This window comes from Nicotiana tomentosiformis, chromosome 2, assembly GCF_000390325.3.
Source record: "Nicotiana tomentosiformis chromosome 2, ASM39032v3, whole genome shotgun sequence".
Classification (NCBI taxonomy): Eukaryota; Viridiplantae; Streptophyta; class Magnoliopsida; order Solanales; family Solanaceae; genus Nicotiana; species Nicotiana tomentosiformis.
Window position 1 is genome coordinate 173,202,448 of NC_090813.1, and position 22,395 is coordinate 173,224,842.

At 36.9% G+C, this 22,395-nt stretch overlaps 2 protein-coding genes and 1 long non-coding RNA gene across 3 annotated transcripts; 2 read left to right on the forward strand and 1 right to left on the reverse strand.

The window, feature by feature from the left end:
- Positions 1-754: 754 nt before the first annotated feature.
- LOC117277296 (uncharacterized) lies at positions 755-6,208 on the forward strand. Its single transcript, XR_004507568.2, has 2 exons — positions 755-1,424; positions 5,695-6,208. It is a non-coding gene; the product is annotated as an uncharacterized lncRNA (long non-coding RNA).
- On the reverse strand, positions 5,327-12,327 carry LOC104098489 (MLO-like protein 6). Its single transcript, XM_009605237.4, has 15 exons — positions 11,755-12,327; positions 11,609-11,666; positions 11,118-11,374; positions 10,607-10,723; positions 10,318-10,378; positions 10,090-10,178; positions 8,984-9,058; positions 8,519-8,613; positions 8,353-8,402; positions 7,735-7,775; positions 7,364-7,537; positions 6,873-6,908; positions 6,644-6,711; positions 6,445-6,505; positions 5,327-6,096 (listed from the first exon to the last, which is right to left on the reverse strand). Exons 1-15 carry the CDS (start codon positions 11,875-11,877, stop codon positions 5,608-5,610), a joined length of 1,794 nt encoding a protein of 597 aa, XP_009603532.1. The 5' UTR covers positions 11,878-12,327; the 3' UTR covers positions 5,327-5,607.
- Positions 12,328-15,013: 2,686 nt separating this feature from the next.
- On the forward strand, positions 15,014-21,690 carry LOC138906101 (uncharacterized). The gene is made up of 9 exons (XM_070194623.1): positions 15,014-15,044; positions 15,123-15,411; positions 16,070-16,086; positions 16,170-16,234; positions 16,328-16,671; positions 17,307-17,574; positions 18,155-18,239; positions 19,252-19,339; positions 21,579-21,690. The coding sequence occupies exons 1-9, from the start codon at positions 15,014-15,016 to the stop codon at positions 21,688-21,690; spliced, it is 1,299 nt and encodes a 432-aa protein (XP_070050724.1).
- The last annotated feature ends 705 nt before the right edge of the window (positions 21,691-22,395 follow it).

Below are 22,395 nucleotides of genomic sequence, written 5' to 3' on the forward strand. Positions count from 1 at the left end.
ATAACATAATTTTTCTCTGCTTAGAAATTAAACTTAAAAACCTTTCAATCATTTAGTTACATTTAGTATATTTTATGATGATATTAGAAGAAATATGTTAAATGTAATCGAATTTAAGCTTTATTAAGTATGTCCTCTATATCAACCATATTAAATTTTAAATTCTTAAAATAATTAACTTTGTGATAAAGAATTTTTTATTATAACGGACTATGTTATGCGTAATGGCTTATATGCTCAAGCCAAAAATATATACATCATTAAGTTTTATATAGGATCAGCATTTATACATTTACCTACACAAAAATCGACAAAATATAACAGATAAAATCAATTCTTATGGATATTTTTTACATATCAAATTTTTGCAACTTTAAAAAAATATAATTCTTAAATTAAAAAATAACATCTTAAAATTTTAAATAATATTTTTAAAAGTATTTAAAGAATTTCAAAGTAAAATATGTAGTTATAAAATTCACAAGTAAATTCTCAAGTATTATATATCCAATTAAAATAACAACAATAAATTTTCTACCTAAATCCTAAGAACAAATCCCCAATAAAAATCGTATCATGAAATACTCAAGTAAATTCTCAAGAAACAATCTTCTCCTAAATAAGTAAATCTAGGTAATTCCCGAGTTATATTAATAAATTTCTAGAATAAATTACAATAATAAAATTCCCATGTAATTCTCCCAAATAAGTAAATTCCAAGAAAAAAACTCTAACTAAATTCACATCAACCAAATCCCTAGGTAATTTTCCAAGCAAAAGAATTTTCAGGTAAATCCCCAAAAAGATATCCCTAACGAAAACCGCAGTAATAACATCCCCATATAATTCCACAGCTAAGAGAATCCCCTGGTAAATTCCCAAGAAATAATCTCCACCTAAATCCGCAACAACAATATCCCTAGGTAATTTCCCAAATAGCCAAATGCCCAAGTAAATCCCGAAGAAAATAGCCCCGGCTATATTCGCATGTAGAGTTACCTAGGGATTTTCCTTTAGATTAACGTATGATTTTTCCCCATTTTCTTTGTTTGTTTACCTGCAAATTTTCTTACGGAAATGTACTTGCCGATTTATTTCCCCAGGTAATTTTTCAAGTAATATTTTGGCGCATAATGGCGCCAAAGTTACCTACATATTTTCGTAGAAAAATAGTTTTCGCAGGTAAAATATTTTAAATTTAGGAATTTTAATTTTTCCCATAAAAATCCACAAGTATTATCTGCGAATCAAATCTCCAGGTAATTAACAATTTTCTTGTAGTGGTAAGAGAAATGCAAAGAAAGGAAAAAGTGTTGCCACGAAGAAGAAAAGCACCTTTGACAAAGATGCTTGCCATTTCTGTAAGAAAAAGGGACACTGGAAGAAGGATTGCGTGAAATACAAGAAATGGCTTGAGAAAAAAGGTAATTTTACCTTTGTATGTTATGAATCTAATTTAACTGAAGTTTCTGATAATACATGGTGGATTGATTCCGGTGCTACAATTCACATTGCCAAAATCTTTCTAACTCATAGGAAGCCGATAGGAAGTGAACAATACGTTTATTCTGGCAATAGAACGCGTTCACGTGTGGAAGGCGTGGGGACTTATAGGCCGATTTTGAAGAATGGTTTTCACTTACATTTAGAATTTTTTTTTATGTTCCAGAATATTCTAGAAATTTAATTTCTCTTTCAAGACTATCGATTAGTGGATATGATTTAAATTTTCGTTATCCTTCTGTAAAACTTTTGAAAGATAATAAAGTTATTTGTTTTGAAATTTATATAAACTTGATCTAGACCCCACATTTAAATGCAATGTTTTAACATTGCATGACAAAAAAATTGGCAGTAAGCGATATATTATCAATGAGAACTCATCAAGTCTTTGGCACAAGAGATTGAGACACACCTCTATTGGTAGAGTCGAAAGGTTGGTTAATGATGGAGTTCTAAAAGCTCTTGATTTTTCTGACTTTGCGACTTATGTGGACTACATAAAGGGTAAGCAGACCAACAAATCAACTAAAGGTGCCAAAAGGAGTTCTTAATTGCTTGAGATCATGCATACAGACATATGTGGACCTTTTCCTACCCCTTGCTTGAATGGCAAGAGATATTTTATCTCATTTATTAATGGCTATTCAAGATATATGTATCTCTATTTTCTGTTTAACAAACCAGAAGCACTTGATACTTTTAAAGTCTACAAATTAGAAGTAAAGAAACAAACTGGTGCTCAAATCAAAATTGTAAGATCTTATAGGGATGACGAATATTATGGTAGGTACACAGATAAGGGACAAGTTAAGGGTCCATTTACTGAGTTCCTTGAAAGTAAAGGTTAATTGCCCAATATACCATGCCAGGAACATCACAACAAAATGGTGTGTCAAAAAGAAGGAATCAAACATTAATGGTCATGGTAAGAAGCATGATTAGAAGATCAAGTTTACTTTTATCCTTATGGAGTGAAGCCTTAAAGGTGTTGTGTATATTTTAAATAGGGTTCCATCGAAGGTTGTCCCCAAAACACCTTTTGAACTATGAAAAGGATAGAAATCTAGTTTAAATCATTTACACGTTTGGAGATGTCCAACTGAAGTGAGAGTTTATAACCCACAACTAAAGAAGTTGGATGAAAGAACAATAAGTGGTTATTTTATAGGTTATGCGGTTAACTCTAAGAAATTTAGGTTTTATTGTCCTTCTCATTCTCCTAAAATTATTGAGGCTAGAAATACTAAATTTCTTGAGGAACATGAAGAAAGTGGGAGTGGTTTGACTCAGAAGGTGGAACTTGAAGAAATAAAGGAACCACTTGTCGTACCTTTTATTTATTGGGAACTTGAATGTTGCTCAGAAAAATTCTCATGAATTGTCTGAACAACAAGTTCAAGAGCCACCACCACTTGAGGAGCCACATGAAGTTCAATCTGTTTTATCCGAACCCACTGATGAAGAGTCTGAACCAGCGGGAGTAAGAAAATCCTCAAGAGTTCGAAAACCAACAATTTCTAGTGACTATGCCATGATAGGTTCCAAATGGGTCTTTAAAACTAAAAGACACTCATCTAGTAATATCGAACGATATAAAGCCAGACTTGTAGCTAAAGGTTTTACTCAAAGGGAAGGTATTGATTATTATGAAACCATCTCTCCAGTATCAAAGAAGGATTCATTAAGAATAATCATGGCATTAGTAGCTCATTTTGATTTAGAGTTACATCAAATGGATGTGAAAACAACATTCCTGAATGGAGATCTTGAACAGGAGGTATAGATGCGTCATCCTGAAGGATTTAGTGATAAGGACAAAAGCCACCTTATTTGCAGGTTGAATAAATCCATTTATGGGCTAAAGCAGGATTTCCGCCAATGGTATATTTTTCATAATGTTGTTTCTTCATTTGGATTTACGGAGAACATGATTGATCAGTGTATATACCTTAAGATAAGCGGGAGCAAATATATTTTTCTAGTCCTATATGTGGATGACATTTTGCTTGCAAGTAGTGATTTGGGGTTGTTGCACGAGACTAAACAGTTTCTTATCCAAAATTTTGAGATGAAGGATATGGGTGAAGCTTCTTATGTCACTGGTATAGAGATTTACAGAGACATATCCCAAAGATTACTTGGACTGTCTCAAAGGGCCTATATTGAAAGAATTCTAGAAAGATTCGGGATGAGGAACTGTTCACCTATAGCAGCACTTATAATTAAAGGTGACAAATTCTCATTGAATCAATGTCCACAAAATGCATTGAAAAAGGAGCAAATGAAAGGCATTTCCTATGCTTCGCTTGTTGGGATCCTTATGTATGCACAAATCTGCACTAGACCTGATATTGCATTTATCGTAGGAATGCTTGGCAAATATCAAAGTAACCCTGGTCTTGATCATTGAAAAGCTGGTAAAAGAGTTTTGAGATATTTGCAAGGAACCAAGGATTTTAAGCTCACATACAGATACTCTGACTCATTGGAGGTGGTTGCATATTCAGACTCTGATTTGGGTGGATGCAAAGAAACTGGTAAATCCACTTTACGATACATTTTTCTTCTTGCTGGAGGTGTTGTATCTTGGAGAAGTGTCAAGTAAACAATTGTTGCAACGTCCACTATGGAAGCTGAATTTATAGCATGCTATGGAGCTACATCATAGGCGTTATAGTTGAAGAACTTTATTTCCGGCCTTAGGATTATCGATTCCATTTCAAGGTCATTGATAATCTTCTATGACAATTCAGTTGTAGTGTTCTTTTCTAAGAACAATAAAAGTCGCAGCCGAAGCAAGCACATCGACATAAAGTACTTGATGGTTAGAGACTATGTGAAGAAGCAATATGTGAGTTTTAAGCATGTTAGTACTACTTTGATGATTGTTGATCCTATGACTAAAGGTCCGCCGGCTAATATTTTCAAGGATCATGTAACCCATATGAGGCTTAGTAGCTCAATTTAGTCTTACTTTGCTCTCTAACAGTTTGTCTAGACATTTTTTTTTTATTTTGATATACATGACAATGCACACTTTTGGGTTTTCATGTATTATTTGTGATAATTGGATCGATATAGTTGGACTCTGAATGACTTATATTAAGTTTATTCATAAAGTTGTTAGATACTTTGTTAGAATATATTGTGCATTGTAATACATGGAAGGAAGTATTTGTTTAAAAGCATGACCGCCATGATTCATGTAATAATATATTCTAGTTAAAGTGATTGTTGCATAAAGTTTAGTTGAGTGATAAAGTCTATGACCAGATTATTATGTTTATCTCTCATAAAGGATTTTCTGATTTTAATATGTGGGCCAAGTGGGAGAATGTTAGAAATTCACAATCTCTTCTGGAGACTTCTAGTGTGGCCTACATATTAGGTAATAAATTATTTACCTTATCTCCCAAGTACATAATATATCAAATAATATTCTGTAGTTATGTATATATGGTAGTTTCTTTGATTGAAGGAAACTATTAATTATGAGTCCCTAGGGTAACCGTATTTTATGGAAAAAGTCGCTAGGGTAACCGTATTTTATAGAAAAAGTCCATTGGGCTAAAGTATTTGCCTAAGAGTCCCTAGCCTACCTATAAATACGCTTGTGACTCAATCAGTTTGGCATCCTACGATAGGCATCTGCTAAAAGTTTCAAAGGCCCCTACGACGCTTAAACAACATGGCTAAAGGTACGTTCCTATTAATATTCCACTGTGTAGGCTCTGTGTGTATTCGAATTTTAACAATCTTACCCCGCTCAAACATTTAACCGCCCTACAATTAGATTGTGTGATCCAGACCAAAAGCCCAAAACTGAACGAAGAAGATCAAATGTTTTACTTGTATTTAGTAGAAGAACTCCGATCAAATTCTCGATCTCTTAATTACAGAGATTTACACAGTGCAATACTGCAATCAGGATCTAATTTACAATCTTCATTTCTGAAATCAAGTAATAAATTAATAAAAAATATCGCGAGTGCGTATGTTATCTACCCCATCTTTCTGATTTTTGTGCCAGTCTAAACAGACTTCTTTTTGCAATGCGCTAGGAAAAATTCCTTCACTTAGTCCCTGTGCAAGATTTTGTTAATTCTATAAACTTGTCGTTCTTTTCTCAAACGAAAATTCTCTTGATCCAGCAATGGTGATCTCATGTTGGTCGCGATCCTCTTGTGGCAGGGGAACCACTTGTGACGAACTAGGCCCAATAACTTCTGGCGAGTCATGTTCCAAGTGACCAAGTTGAATCTGGTGCATGTAGGACGATGATGAGCCATCACCCTCCTGGTAAAACCGGGAGGGTGAAGGGGAGCCGCCCTCATTGTCCCAGTGATCAGCATGATCATAGTTTGATCTACGAGGCGAGTTCTGTAGGCTGCCCACATCGCTCCTGTAATGACTGCGCAACAAATGGACGGGTGACATGCCATGAGAGGGTGTTCCTGGCCTGCTTGACATTGGTGTCACTGTATTTGAATGCTTGCTTTGATCCTTAATGTGTTTCTTTGCTGTGTGGTGCCAGTTCTTCAATGCTGTTGCTACTTTCTCATTGAATATGGTTGGTTTCATGTTTGAACCCATCTGTATTCATAATTATACCACATTTGAGCATTTCGTTCCAAAGAATATATATATATACTGACCGTGTGAAAAATATTTTCATAATCAGTTACTTAAAATGATTACATGTAAATCTGTTGATGAGCACTAATTGTTAACTTAGAATAATTGATAAATAACTTATTATAACATGAAAAGCTAAACTGATAATGTAACAATTATGGTGTATGTAACTTAAATTCTATGAAATACAACACTCATTTCTTGGTAGGTAGCTATCTTGAGATTGAGCCGGTCAAAACTAATAAAAGATATATAATATTCAAGATTTATATGACAAGAATTCTGAAATTGTATTCAGTTCATTACCTGTGTCACGAGAGCATAAAGAGGAAGGGTGACATAACTGCAGAGAATCTGAATGAGAACCCTGCTCATAATATCATTGTAAATGTTATGAAATGAAGAGGTGATAAGAAAAAGAAGTAATGAAGAACTGATTATTTATATAAAAATCCAATAAGAAATAGAAGCAAAAGCCAAACAGCAAATGATAAAGAGTCCTTACCCCATAGATATTCTGATGACGATATCCTCAGTATGGTCGTGATAACAAGATTTCAGCCCGAACTCATACTGGTATTACCCAAAAGAAAGAAAAGAAAGATTCGGTTATTAGTTTTCTTTTCCTTCTCACTTTTTAAATTTCATTGCTTCTTTTGCAATAATTTGGTTTTAAAAAACACAAAAAGTTTAGCAATACTGGCAATAGGAAAAAGTTGGTGCATAGTGCTTACCCAAGTCCAAGCAAAGAAGGCCAATTGAAAAGCATTCTGCATTCATTCACAAGAAGTAAATAAAAACCATTAAGATGAGCCATAAGAGAGCTAAATGTATAAGTATTTGACTAATATTTAGCATTCACAACCTAAAGAATATTTACATTATCAGGTTATTTTAAAGGTAATTATTCATAATTGATGAAAATATTAACATGACAACTAAAGCAACTAACCTTCTATAAAAGATGAATTTGAACAAATTGTGTAAAATTTATTTGCATTGTCAATGAATATAACATTAATCTAATTGATAGTTGGATTTTACTTAGGTGCACTGATAATTTAAATAAGTTTTACATTAGTAGTACTCCATAATTTACTGTTTTAATAGGTTAACTACTTTATTTTATACTAGGTAATTAAGTTTCATTTTAAGCAGTTGCATATAATTATCTTATAGCTGATTTGATAGTATAGAATTTTTTGATTAAAAAACAATTAGTTACCTGAAAGAGGACAAAATTAATGAGATAAAGAATGAGACGAGGACGGTTGAACCAAAAAAGGTGATCCCCAGGCTGAACGACAGGGACTCCTTTCACTACTTCTCCTCTTTCATGAATCCTTAATCCCATCTTTGTTATAATCACTTGTAGCTTGGTCCCTACTAATAATATGACCTGCATTTTATTCGCCACCCTTTAAATTTCCATCATACAATTATAAATAAAGCTAATATTTTTGGTATGAGACCAAAGAAAACATAGTAAAAAATAAATGTGTAAACTTTGAAAACAGATAGATAATTGTTAAAAATGAAAATGAAACATCCACACAAAGTTAATTGAAAGATATGTACTTGGGAACTACAACTTACAATCAAGGGGATGAATGGTAGCCAGAGATAAGAGTACCAGCCTGTCCACAAATAGTAATGCCTTGTATTAGTCAAATCTAATCGCAATTAAGGAATGATTGACACAGCTTGAGAATTAAAGTAATTGTTTCTACACCTAGATAAACACTTGCAATACATCATTACACCTATTTATAAGCCTATCAATATTTTTGATATAGTCATGGATCTCGAAGAGTATAGGAGTACATATATACCCCACCGCTTCATTCCATTGTTCTATCATAAAGACTTTGATCAATCGCCTAAACCTGCCTTTCTTTCTTCGCGGGGGAGAGGGGGTGACACAATCACTAATAAATCTCTCAACGGGAGACTCTGTGTGCGTGTGTGTGATAATTTAGGATATCAAGTGCTAGTGAACATGATAATTTTTATTTTTTATTGACAGCTACATATTGTCATGTTTTGCTGGACTATTTGATCAGCTAATAGATAAGTATTGAGATTACTAACTTGAAAAATAAAATAATTTACCTACTATAACATATGAATTAAAATTTATATATCAATAACTTGAACATTCTTTCCATTATCGATATATATATATATATTAAAAATATATGTGAAGTAGTTTACCATGAGTATTGAAGAGTAGGAACAGCACAGCGAGAAACCATATTGGGGGACTGAGAAAAGCATAAAAGATAAAAGTAAACTCAAAAGATTAGCATAACATAACATAATAACCTAAATAATGTAAAATATTATTAAGTTAAAACTTAAAATTGAAGGCTAAAATAACCTGATCCCTACGACCACTTTGAAATCTTCTTCGAGTGATCGTTTGATGTACTTCCGGAAATCGAATTTGTGGTGGCTCTGAGGTGCTAAATGCGCCTGATTATATTATAGCAAATTAGTAAAATAAATATAATTAAAAATACAAGTTTTTGTTAAGAATACTTTGTATTGTGATATTCCACGAGCTTTTGGAAGAATAAACCTAAATAGTCATTCACCCAACTTAAATTAAAAATAGTTGGGCAATATATATATATATATATATATATATATATATATATATATATATGTATATGTATATGTATAAAATGCGTTTAACCGTATATAATTAGCATATAATTTATGTATATCGGATTTACCGTTTACATTTTATTTTCAAAATTTAATGACGAGAATAACTAAATACATATCTATTCTAGTTTTGTTTTTCATGCGTGAAACTAAAAACAAATGAAGATGAAATTACCGTGATAAATCCATGTCTTAGGGTTAAGTAATCAACTTTTGGGACAGATCTTACGAATTGTCTGAAGAAACAAATCTGCAAAAAAGGCCAAGTGAAAATTAAGAAAAAAAAGAATATCTAGCTTATTATCTTGTTTTAATTAGGCTTGTGGGGGCAGCCTGAAACAGAGAAACGAAAGTGATGGAGATGCAGAGGCAGAGCTACAATCTAACTACCGGTTAAATATATAGAAATTTTACTTAGAATCCAATAAACTTTTTTTTTTTTTTTAAATATAGAATCCATCAACTCAAATTCTGGATTGTTTCTGTGGAGACGGCCAAGTCGCCTAAGTCTGACTACAATTTTTATAAATTTTGAGAGCAAATGTAATTTGTGTATACAGTGCATCAGATGTGAACATCAACCAAAGGTATTCGGAAACGACTAGTTAAAAGAAATTTCAACCAAAAGATAAAAAGTTACAGGAAACTTGCTTTTACGAGGTATATTTTTCATGTATTTGAAGTCAAAGTCAAACTAAGTTGCTTCTTGAAAAAGTAAGGATAATTGAAAAATATAGCAATTATTCATTGAATAATCCTAGGCTATCTAATACTGTATAATGTTCTCTCTTTCCATGTCTGTAAGTTTCTTAAACAATTAAACCCATAAAGTTTGGGGTAAACGTCTATATTTGTCATTTAATAATTCTTGACCTTTCATTTAACATCAATAAACAAGACCTTTATCATTAAATATTTAGGTAAAAAGGATCTAGGATTATTCCATACAGATGTTTAAAGAAAGTATATTTTTAATCTGAATAGCTGCAAACTCAATCGTTTAAATTAAAATAATCAACAAATATATAATATACACGTGTAATTCATGTGTAATATAATCGTATATTGCCCAAAAAGGATATAATTAATATACTCTAATATTGTAAAGAATATTTCATTATCTTTACTTATTTGATTTGTTAACCGTTGTTATCTTTTTAGGCATGATTTGACAATGTAAAACTTTTTCTATCCATTGTCAACGTATAATAAAGAAGTTAAACTCAAAAAAAAAAAAAAACAGAGAAAAAGAAAAAGTAATGGAGATTAAAATATGCTTACAATCCAAAGTAGGACAGGATTTTTGGTCCAAAAACTCAAGTGCCTTCTCCCAAACGATGTCTCTCGTGTAAACCGAAACCTCTCAGGATCTGTCATTCATGTAAGATAACGTCAATGTCAGATTTAACTTTTTCTAGATTCTTTTAATTTTCTAAATGTACGTGAAAAAGACATAAAATATTTTCTATTCACATATGAACGTTAAAAAGAAATTGAGTTTTCTTTTACCGTGAGTAAAATGGTACTCAGCTGTTTTGGTTTCGTTTTCCCATGATTTCCAACTTCTCATCTGAAAATTAAACAAATTCAGAAAGAAAAAAAAAAGTGAAACGAATTTGAAAGAGACTTTTCTTCAATTGATTTTTTGGTCTTTTACATACGAGAGATTTACTTTTACACATAAGAGATCTAAAAAAGATATTTTCTTAAATTCAACGTTATAAAAAGCCAAGAAGACCTAAAACCTAGTATTCTTTTTAAGGCTTACGATATTTAAAAAGTGTAAATAATAAAGTACCTTAGCATTTCCCAAAGCCAAAGTGAGAATACAATAGAGAACGTGAAAAACAGCCAGCACAAAGATGAAAATGTGTAGTTGATGAATACCATCGGCAGACACAAATGGTACTTTTCCCTGAAAAAAATAAAGTAGAAAGAATTTATGTTCTGTTCAAAGTAAACACGTTGTGCATTTTTTAACAAGTAACTTTTTTATTTATTATAAATATTAATTACTAATCAAAAAAGAATAATAAGTTACTTATTAACTATAACAAGCTGTTAAGCAATATTGATAATATAATCTCTTTTTCATTGTATCAGTGTACATAACTTAAATTTTTAAAAGAAAAACATCCTGGGAAAATTTTTCTTATAAAAAAAAAAAAGATTTTCATTTATATCTTGTACGAATGATTGAATATGCTAATCATTCAAGATTTCTCTCATATGTTTTAAATTGTTCAAAGTTGGTAATAATTACTAGAATGAAAAAACAAAAAGGAAATTGAACAACAAAATAGTCATGCCTTGGCTGCGCATTTGTCCTCTCCACCACCAGCCAAAATTCGCCGAACGCTCCCGCCGGCAGCCGCCATAAGAAGTCTCCGGCGGTGTTGCTCCGACGAATCTTCTGAATTAATGTCTTCACCCTTGATTATGTCTTCTTCTTTCTGCTTACTACATGGATGCCATGAATTTCCAATTTTCTCAGATACACATATGTTGGAAATCGGACTTTGTCCTACTGTTAGCAGCAATGATATGAATCCCAGCAGCATTAGCTCTTCAAAAAAAAAAAGGAATTATGGTTAATTAACTTGAAAATTAGCATAAAATGGTGACCAGCAGTGGCGATCCAACCATGGGTTTGCGAGTTCGGCAAAATCAACGTTTCGAGGTTATAAAACAAGCATATAGAGAGAGCTAGATATGCGTTTCAGAAATGATGGTGTTTGAATTTTGAATCTGTCACTGATCACAGTTACTACAAAATAGGCTAAAATTTAAAGGAAAGAACCTGCTTTGATCTTTTCAAGTGCTTCAAACAAGGCTCTTTTCTTTTTAGACTTGAACCACTGCAATAAAAAAGAAATAAAAGGAGTGAAGAAGTGTAATTAAAGATTTATGGCATTTTATTCTGAAATGTTGCATGATAAAGTATACCTTTCCAATTAGATGGATGATGTGTTCTATGACAATGGAAATTGCAACTAACACAAAACAAACTGCGGCAACCGCCCACGTCGGCGTTTGCTCCAACGATCTTCCACCTCCACTACCAGCCATCTTTTCTGTTTCGCCGTCTTTAAAAAAAAAACCTGAAACTTCTTCCTTAAGATTGCCTTATAAAGTACTTATAAGAGAGAAATAATAATAAAACCAAGAAAAAAGACGAGCTAGTTTGTCGAAATTAATAATCGAACACAATAAATGCTGCAGGCAATTTATTGCAGTGACATAAGAGAAAAGTGCAAAGAAGAATCCTAGTAAGGAGTACAATATGTGGGAACAATAAGGATTCAATTGCTGGGGATTAATGGCAAATGAAATAAGAGAAAAATTGCAAAGAAGAATATTAGGAATGAGTATACGAGGGAAGAATGGTTCAATCAATTAGTGAATTTTTATATAAGTGGTCGTGAAGAGAAGAGGCAGCAGGCAGAGAAATGACTGAATGAGGTGGATGGCTTTGACTTCATTGCCGCGTGAGAGAAACAAAGAACTTTCTACTGTGTCCCATGTATGCATTCGGTCTTGATTAAATATGAATTCGCGATGCAAAATTTTAGATTGGGAATAAAGTATTTCCTAACAAATATCACTTTATATTTAAATTTCAAATCCGAAATCATTAGTACTTAACATTTATCTCTGAGTTATATTGACTTTATCAAACTATACGATTTTCAGACTATTTTAATGTCCAAACATGATTTCAGTTCATTCACGTTGTTATATATAATTAGGCTTAGATAAGTACTGCTCAATATAATTATCTAGTCATCATGCATATGCAGATTTCTTTGAGTCTCTCTAATAAGTAACGTGATTTGATGAAAGAGGAAACAGATTTATATATGAGTTAGTTATGGACTATGGAAATGTATGTAATTTTCTAGGAGTTAACTTACATGTATTTACCGTGTAAAAATATTTTATATTATTCTTATACTCTCTTCGTTTTAATTTATGTGAACTTCCTTTTTAGTCTATGTCAAAAAAATGACCTCTTTCTATATTTGGAAATAGTTTACCTTTATGTAATAATTTATAGTCACACAATATGTGTGCTTCATTTTATACAACAAGTTCAAAAATCTTCTATTTGTTTTTAAACTCCGTGTCCTGTCAAATAGGTCCAAATAAATTAAAACGGATGGCGTATATTTTTGGTACATTGAGAAAGACTAAGTAAACTTCATAAAATATTTCATAAGCTACATTGCTCCGATCCTCCGAGAAAAAAAAAACTCCATTGTCTTAAGCGTATCTTCCCAAGTTAGCAAATTTTCTTCTTGTCTATGACCTTCTGTTTATCCCAAAAATGAGTAACAATTAAATTTGTACGTAATTTTAAAGATATGTGATTTAATTCAATACGAATAATTAAGAACAACAGGTATATAGGTTAAAAGTATAATAAATGATCAAACCAATCGCAATGTGATGACCAAGCATGATCTTAGGTTGAACAATGGAATTCGTCCTCGATCGGACCTTCGGTACAAGCTCGGTCGCGAATAAGAAGAGAACAAATGAAGAACACTTTGAATAATAACTAGAAGACAAAATTAAAATTTATTGCTTTGATTTGCGTGTCACAATATGTCAGAATAAAGAAAACCTTTCCCTTTATATAGTAGGAGACTTTTAGTCCTAGTACAAGTCTAAATAAGGTAAATATTTTTTTTTTCAGTAAATGTCGATCCGCAGTTGATATCAAACGGGATTCGCGCCGTAATATCCAGTTGAGGGTGAATATTACGGTCCCCTACTCGTCATGCATAATCGTTCTTCGCGTTTCCCGAGGTCCAGAAACTATACTAGGTCTGAGTCCGTTATTTCACTGTGCCCGATCCCAAGTACATCGTTCATTCCTCCTAAATTTTGATATGAGGGTTCCTTGGGCCTCGATTATAATCACGTTGAGCCATGCTTCTCCTTTGTTTCCTCATCGGGGAATCAGGAAAAACTCTACTCCCGATTTTACCTGTACATAGATAGTCCCCTCATTTCTCGGAGAGTAAATTTATCGAAGTGACGGGAAGCGATAAATTAACCTTGGTTCCTTCTTCCGTACACTTCAACTGAGTTGATGGGTCAGTGAAATGACTCATCAGTCTCGTCGTTCTGACTTTGGATATGTGTCAACCGCCAGTTGACCGTCCCCGATTGCGAAACGTCACACATTGAATACTTCTTTTCACCTTTTTACTTTTCAATTCCATAGCTCCTTAATTTACCCTCGAACTCTTCACTTATTCCTAATCCCTTCAAACCTTCATACATTGTTTTCCAGATCTTCATATTTTCATCTTCATACTCCTTCAAATCTTCAAATCTGACCTTCAAATCTTCATCCTCACATTCAAATCTTCATATTTTCCAAAACTCAATGGCGAAGATCTCCAAATTCGTACCTCAACAGACAGTCCCTTCAAATTCCAACCCGGCCAAGAAGAGCTTCATCACCGGGGGTTGCTCTATTGAGAATGACTTCAAAGTCGAGAAAGCCTCCAGCCAACAGGACCGAGGCGAGGGGGCATGAAGGTACATGTGCTCTGTTACCAAGGATACACTCCCTACAATTCGGAAGGACTCCACTAGGAGGGCAAAGAAGTGGTCATCCTTGATCCCGATGAGGATATTACCACTCACGTGGAGGGGTATCTAAGTGTTTATACTTATCCCTTGACTCTCGCCCCGATGGATCCTATAATCCTCAGTTTTTGCAAAAGGCACGAGGTCTGCCTTGGGCATATTCACCTGTCCTTTTGTAGGATCGTAATCCTCCTCCGCCATTTCGTCAACTATACGGAAGCACCTCGATTTACCATTAACTACCTGCTTCCTCTCTCCATGCCCCGAGATTTTCGAGGGGGAGGGGTTGCTCAAGCTCGTTCGTCGAGTAAGTAAAGCTCTATTCTCGAGCCTCGATGAAGATCGGGATCGAGGTTGGCAGGGGAGATTGGTTCGGGTGAAAACCAGAGACCTTATTCCCCCGGAATGTTTACCGTTCTGTGAAAAGTGGAACTCAACCAGTAAGTTTCTTTCCTTCTTGAGTACTTGGAATTTCTTTTGTTCTTTTTATAATTCCCTTCTCCTATCATCGTGCAGTGGTCGCCCAAGTTCCTACCACAGTCCCTCGCTTTAAGGAGTGAAACGAAGGGATATGCAAACAATTGTCATATTTTGAGCGCGAATGGCGCAAACTTTCAAAGGGCAAGTAGGAGGTCAGTTCCCATGGTGAGTGTTCTTCCCGAACAAGTCTACCTTTATACCCATCCTTTATTTCTATTAAGTCCTTATAGGTTTGCCCACGACCACTGAGCTTCGGCCACTGGATGAGGATGAAGCTCTGTCCTCACTTGCTAAACCCTCTGCTTCCGGACAACTCAGAATTGCTGCGCATGAGGAGAAAAAGAAGAAAAAGAGAAAATCTTTCGGCTCTCCGGACGCCGAGGTCAAGAAGAAGAGGATAATTGTGTGGGTTCGGAAAAGAAACAAGAGGAGTACCCAAGCCAGGCTACCAGACCCCAACTCCCTCTACCGACTCAAGGATTACTATGAAGATGATGAACTAGAGTCCGTTGCTCATAGGTAAACCATTGACGAAGAAGAATGGGCAGCAACCGGGTTAGGTGACCGAGAGGCCGATCCCTCTTTAGATCTGGAGCCATAAGGAAAGTCCGAGGCTATGGCCTCCTGAGAAACTATCCCTACCACGAAGGAAATAGCCAGTGTCATTGATATCGTGGAGTCACCGCCTCATACATAGTCCATGTTCGACGAGGCTTAGGCCAATAATAAGAAGTCAAATGATATGGCACGACGCGCAGATGAGGCCCTCAACATGTTTTTTGATGGCATGGACATGGGCGTGCTGGAGGATAATTCTGAGTTTGGCCACCTGGAGATCCCGAAAAAGGACCTGTCATCGGAGGCAGGCAAGCCGAGATCGAGCCAGAAGCTGGTGAGGTTGTTCCCTACTCCTAGCGTGGACCCCGACCATAAAAAATAGTTATGTTTACTATCTCGGCGGACACTCAGGTGTTGTCCTCTCCAGTGGGCGTAGCCAGCTACCTTCACTGCCTGGTGACCGAAGGTGACCGGGCAAAGATGAGCAAAGTGAGCACTTCGAGTCTCTTCAATGAAGCACAACAAGCACCGAACTAGGTAAGTTTCCCCTTCCTTGTGCCCTTTGTGAATTTTAATTAACTTTAGTATGTCCTTATGATCTTATCGTTTTGTTTTTCAGGCTTCGGTGCTCAAGGAGTAAGTTCGGCAAAAGGACATGTATTGGGTCCTTAGTGAGCAAAAAGACGAGGCCCTCAAGGATCTCCCTATTCTTTGAACAGAGCTGAAGAATGCTCAAAAGGAAACTTTATCTGTCAAACGGGAGCATGCTGAACTAGTTGATAAGGTAAGAAGTTTTGAGGTTAAATACGAGAGGTTACGCGTAGTGACTAATGACACAACCTCGTAGGTACAAGAGAATATAGACTTGATTTACTAGCTCCGGGCTGAGATGAACGAGCTCAAAGCTTTGGCCAAGATGCTGAGGAGCAGGATGAACCTTCTGGCCTTGAAACATGAGGCTACAAAAGATGATTTGGTATCGGTCAAGGACCGGCTCCAGGTGGCAAGGGATAAGGCTGACAAGTGGTCTAGGCTAAATGACGAACTCCAGGCACAACTAGATTCAGCCGTCTCGGAACTGGATGACCTTGGACGGGAATATACTGTTCTGAAGTCCAAGTTAGAGGCAACCTCGATTGATTCCTCCGAGGTCGAAGAAATGCTGGCCCAGTATAAAACTGATGTGGAAATAGCCGAGACATGTTTAATAATGAAGGCCAAGTATGTAAAGCAGTTGTCCTGGAGGGAGACCCTCAAGGAGATTCATGCTTAGGGATTTGATCTGTCGGTCGAGATTGAAGAGGCTCGAGGCTGAGGCAAAAACTCTTTATGAGCCTGAAGGTCCCAAAGGTTTTGGTGCCGAGTAGAGCTCTAGTGAAGATTAGGCGGAGATCCCTTAGCTCCTTTTTTGTTTCCTTTTTATACATTTTCATTTTTGTTTATTTTGAGGCCTTTTTATCGTGCCTTTGTAAATACCTTTTGAAATATATATATATATATATATATATATATATATATATATATATATATATATATATATATATATATATAAACATTTCCTTCGGCAACACCGCCTCTTTTACTTTTCAACATCTCTTTGCAATTTTTATTTATGGATTGTTCTTAATGCCTTAGCATATAATTAGACGTAATCTAGAGCATCCATTCTCTAGAAGCCCGAATGAGGCCCGATTTCGATGGTAACTCCGAACTGTTCGTGGCTATGAAATTTTGATAGAGAATTAAGGTCTTTAAGACACTTGAGTGTTTGGCGCCCACTGTGGGTCTCAGACAGTTGCGTAATTGAGTCGATCCTTGCATTTTATTACTAACTTTTTTTATTCTTTGTTCCTTAGCAAGAAATCGAAAATGGCAACTAACGATGTCATCATCACACACAACGTTGAGGGACATGAAAATCTACCTCAACATGAGGCTTTAATCAGTGACACCCACAACGAGAGGGACGAGGCAACTCCGGTCCATAGAGGAAAGTACCCCCGACATGTATGGGAGCCAACTCCCGATGACGTGGAAGAGGAACATGTTGAGGAAAAAGTCAGAATCCTAAGTGAGCACCAGAAAGCCATCATGAGCCACCTTTCAAGAAAAGATCAAGTGATGGTAACAGAATTGAAGTAAGCATTGTCCGGCGCTTCTAACAACATAAATGAAAGGGCCTGGTTCCTTTCGGTGCTCCTGAAAATCAAACGGCTCAAAACGTTGATAACAACACCCGGGGGGTGAGGTGAGTTTTGATCGTGGCGGGGGGACCGGTAGCGGATCTGGTAACGACAACAGTAATGATCCCTTCAAAATTGAGCTCATTGAGATTTATGAGGGAAATAAATGAACGGGTGGATCAAAATGCGAAGGAGTTTCACGCCCGAATGGATCAGATTCCCGATGCACCACTAGTTTTGAAGGTCCCACATTTGAAAAAAAAATACCCAGTTGTCGTTTAAGCCAAGCACAACACCAAAGTTAATTCTAAAGAGGTTCACGATGCCAGACATACCAAAGTACAATGGGACTTCGGACCCACAAAAGCACATCATAACCTATACCACGACTGTCAAAGGGAACGACTTGGCTCAACATGAGATCGAATCGGTTCTATTGAAAATGTTTGGAGAAACCCTCACAAAAGGGGGCCCTGACATGGTATTCGCCCTTACCCGAACGTTCAATTGAATCATTTCAGATGCTTGAAGATTCCTTCATAAAGGCCTATGCCGAAGCTAGAAAGGTTCCAGCCAGAAAGGCGGATATATTTAGGATCACTCAAGGTGAGTTAGAATTATTGCGGGAGTTCGTGATCAGGTTCCATAAAGAAAAAATGCTACTACCGGCCGTACCAGATAAGTGTGAAATACAGGCGTTCACAAAGGGTTTGAATCCAAAAAGCTCCGACGCCTCCCTAAAGCTGAAGAAAAGCGTGCTCAAATTCCAAGAAACTACATGGGTGAATGTTCAAAATTGCTATGAGTCAAAAATAAGGATAGAAGATGATCAGCTCGGGTTCCCGACATCAACCAAGGGACGGGACCAAGATAAGAACCATGATAAGTTCAAAGGTTATTTTGATACGGTCCGAAGATTTTCTAAAGGTAGGTTCTTGCCATACGAGAGAACCGAAGGATCCGGCAGCAAGGGGTTCTGGTCCTGGGATAGGTTCGCTCCCGATAGAAGAACTGACCGTGGCTGGAACAACAGATCGTTGTAAGAAAAAGAGGTACCGGGGGCCCGAGATTCCACATATCCCAGGTTTTCATATTACAATTTCAACATCAACGTAGTGGAATTAGTATCGGCGATGAGGAATATCCAAGAAGCACGATTCCTGAAGCCAATTAGATCGGATCCCAGCTAGAGGGATCCTAACTCATGGTGCGAATATCATGGGACTCATGACCACAGAGCTGGGGACTGCGGTCATCTACGTGAAGAGGTGGCGATGTTGTTGAAAAATGGCCATCTCAGGAGTTCTTGAGCGACCGGGCTAGGAACAATTATGGCCGCAACCGGGACAATGCAAAGCCCTCGAAGATAGGAGAAGACCCTCCTCAGTTGACTATCAACATTATTTTCGGAGGGAATGAAATCAATGGTGTAAGCTTCTAGGTGGCCAAGAAGACAAAGGTATCAGTGACTCAAACCAAGAGACTTCGGGAGGTCACAGAAGATGATATCACCTTCACGGAGGAAGACGATGACAGGCTTGTTCTTCCACATAACGATGCCCTCGTAACTCTCTCAATGTCTTAGATTTCAAAATTAAGCATGTTTTGGTTGACACAGGAAGCTTAGCCAACATCATTCAATGGAGAGTGCTGGAAAAAGCAAAGTTAACCAGAAGCATCATTCCAGCGACAAAACTCCTCGCTGGGTACAACATGAAAAGTGTGACAACTCGAGGAGAGATCCTTCTGCCCACGAATGCCGAAGGGGTAACAAAAACCACCATGTTCAAAGTGGTCGACGACAACATGGGTTACAAAATAATCCTCGAAAGGCCGTGGTTACATGAGATGAAGGTCGTACCCTCAACATATCATCAACTGCTCAAATTTCCGACCCTGAAGGGAATCAAACAGATTAGAGGAGATCAACCTATAAAAAGAGAGATGAACACATTTTTTATTTCTAGTAGCAAAGGGAAGGAACCCAACAAATAGCAATTATTGGAACCGACGCCTTATCCCCTAACCAATGAAGATGAAGATGAGAAGTCATCGGAATCCCACTAGGTGCCGAGATACTTCTAGGTATCAAAAAATATAGACGTAGCCAAGTCCACTACAGAAGAACTCGAACAAGTGGCTATGTTCGAAGAATTCTTGGAAAGGAAGTTTCACTTGGGAATAAGACTCAATCTCAAGCTCAGGTCAAGATTTATTAATTTCCTCAAAGCTAACGTTGACTGTTTTACATGGTCGCACTCGGATATGATAGGTATCTCATTAGAGGTGGTCGTGCACAAGCTAAGCTTGGATCCAAATTTCCCATCGGTGAAGCAAAAGAAACGCCCGATAGCCGAGGTCAGAAACAAATTTGTTAAAGAAGAGGTACCTCGACTACTTGACATCAGTTCGATCCGTGAGGTAAAGTATCCCGAATGGTTAGCTAACGTAGTTGTGGTTCCAAAGAAAAATAATAAGTTTAGAATGTGCATATATTATAAGTACTTAAATAAGGCGTGCCCTAAAGACTCGTTCCCACTATTAAATTGATCAAATGATTGATGCAACGAGCGAGCACGAGTTAATGTGTTTCCTTGATGCTTATCCCGGGTACAATCAAATCAAGATGAACCCGGAGGATTAGGAAAAAACTTCGTTCATAACGAACTTTGGCACATACTGCTATAATGTGGCGCCATTTGGGCTTAAAAATGCCAGAGCCACTTACCAGAGGCTCGTGAACAAGTTGTTCCAAAAGCAAATAGGCAAAATAATGGAAGTATATATTGATGACATGTTAATCAAGTTTTTGCATGCAGGTGATCATTTGAAACAACCTCCAAGAAACATTTGATATCTTAAGGAAGCATAGCATAAAGCTCAACCCGAAAAATGCACGTTCGGGGTTGGCTCCGGTAAGTTCTTGGGATTTTTGGTCTCACAGCGAGGGATCAAGGTGAATCACGGCAAAATTAAATCCCTCGAAGACATTCCGTACCAGCTAACAAGTGTAAAAGAAGTATAGAGACTAACCGAAAGATTGGCCGCTTTAAGCAGTTTCATCTCCCGATCCTCAAACAACTGTCACCGCTTTTTCTCACTTATGAAGAAGAAGAACAATTTCGTGTGGACTCTAGAATGCCAAAAGAACTTGAAAGACCTGAAATGCTACCTATAAACCCCCCTATTATTATCAAAATCGGGGGAAGGTGAACAATTACTGATATATCTAGCAGTCTTGGAAGTAGCGATAAGTGTCGTTTTAGTCTGGCAAGATTAAGGTACGCAATTTCCTGTCTATTATGTTAGTAAAATTTTGTCACGGGTAGATACTAGCTATGCACACCTCAAAAAGCTGGCCTTAGATCTCGTAGTCGCCTCTCCAAAGCTTAGGCCTTATTTTCAGTGCCACCCGATAGTCGTCGTGAAAACTTTCCCTTTGCGTAATGTTCTTCACAAGCCCAAGTTGTCAGGCCGATTGGCTAAATGGGCAGTCGAGATTAGTAAATTTGACATTGAGTATAAACCCAGGACTGCAATCAAGTCACAGGTTTTGGCCAACTTCGTAGCCGATGTTAGTCCCGGGTTAATGCCCCTAGCTGCTAAAGAAGCAATGTTGGTGTTAGAAATGACATCGGGAGTTTTGACCTTGTTTATGGATGAAGCTTCCAACGTAAAAAGGTCCGGGCTCGGGGTCGTTCTAATCACACCCTCGGGGGAAACCCTGAGGTAGGCCAGTAAGACCGTTATGTTAACTAACAATGAAGCCGAGTATGAGGCTTTGGTTGCAGGACTTGAACTGGCCCAAGCACTTAGCTCCGAGGTCATAAATATCAAATATGATTCCTAACTAGTTGTAAACCAAGTGTACGGGATTTTCGACGCAAAGGAGGAATGCATGCACCAATATGTGATTACAATTCAGACATTGCTTGCACGTTTCAGGGAGTGGTGGATCACACACATTCTGAGAGAAGAGAACGTAGAAGCTGATACATTGGCCAATTTGGGGTCGTCCACGAAGATGAAAGGATCTGACTCCGGTACTTTTGTTTAGCTTATGCATTCGGTGTTGGATGTGTACATCTATTGTGGAGTGAATACAACCAACCTAGTCTGAGACTAGAGGAATACGTTTGTCGAATACCTTCGGCTTGACAAGTTGCCTGAAGACCCAAAGGCGTCCCAGGCACTATGCACCAAAACGGCTCGTTACTGCCTTATGTGCAGACAATTGTATAGGAGATCGTACCAAAGCCCGTTGTCCTGATGTCTAGGAGGCTCCGAGGCGAAATACGTTATGAGAAAAGTCCATGAAGGAATTTGCGGAAACTATTCCAATGCAGATTCATTGGTACTAAAGCTGGTTAGGGAAGGATACTACTGACCCTAGATGGAACAAGACACAAAAGAGTCCGTTCAGAAATGTGACAAATGCCAGAGCTATGCACAGTTGGTGCACCAACCGAATGAACTCTTGCATTCGGTATTGTCCACATGGACGTTCATGAAATGGGGGATAGATATAGTTGGTCCACTACCACCGGACCCCAGAAAGGTAAGATTCCTTTTTATTTTAACCGATTATTTCACTAAATGGGTTGAAGCAAGTTTTTACCAAAATATCACTAAATGGGTTGAAGCAAGTCTTTACCAAATGAACCATTCAAGTCTCGTTGCTCCGTCAACCAAGGCCTGAAAATCCATAGTCAGATTGCCTTTCCTCTGCTAGAATTAAATGCCGACCCTCTCAACCAAGAAT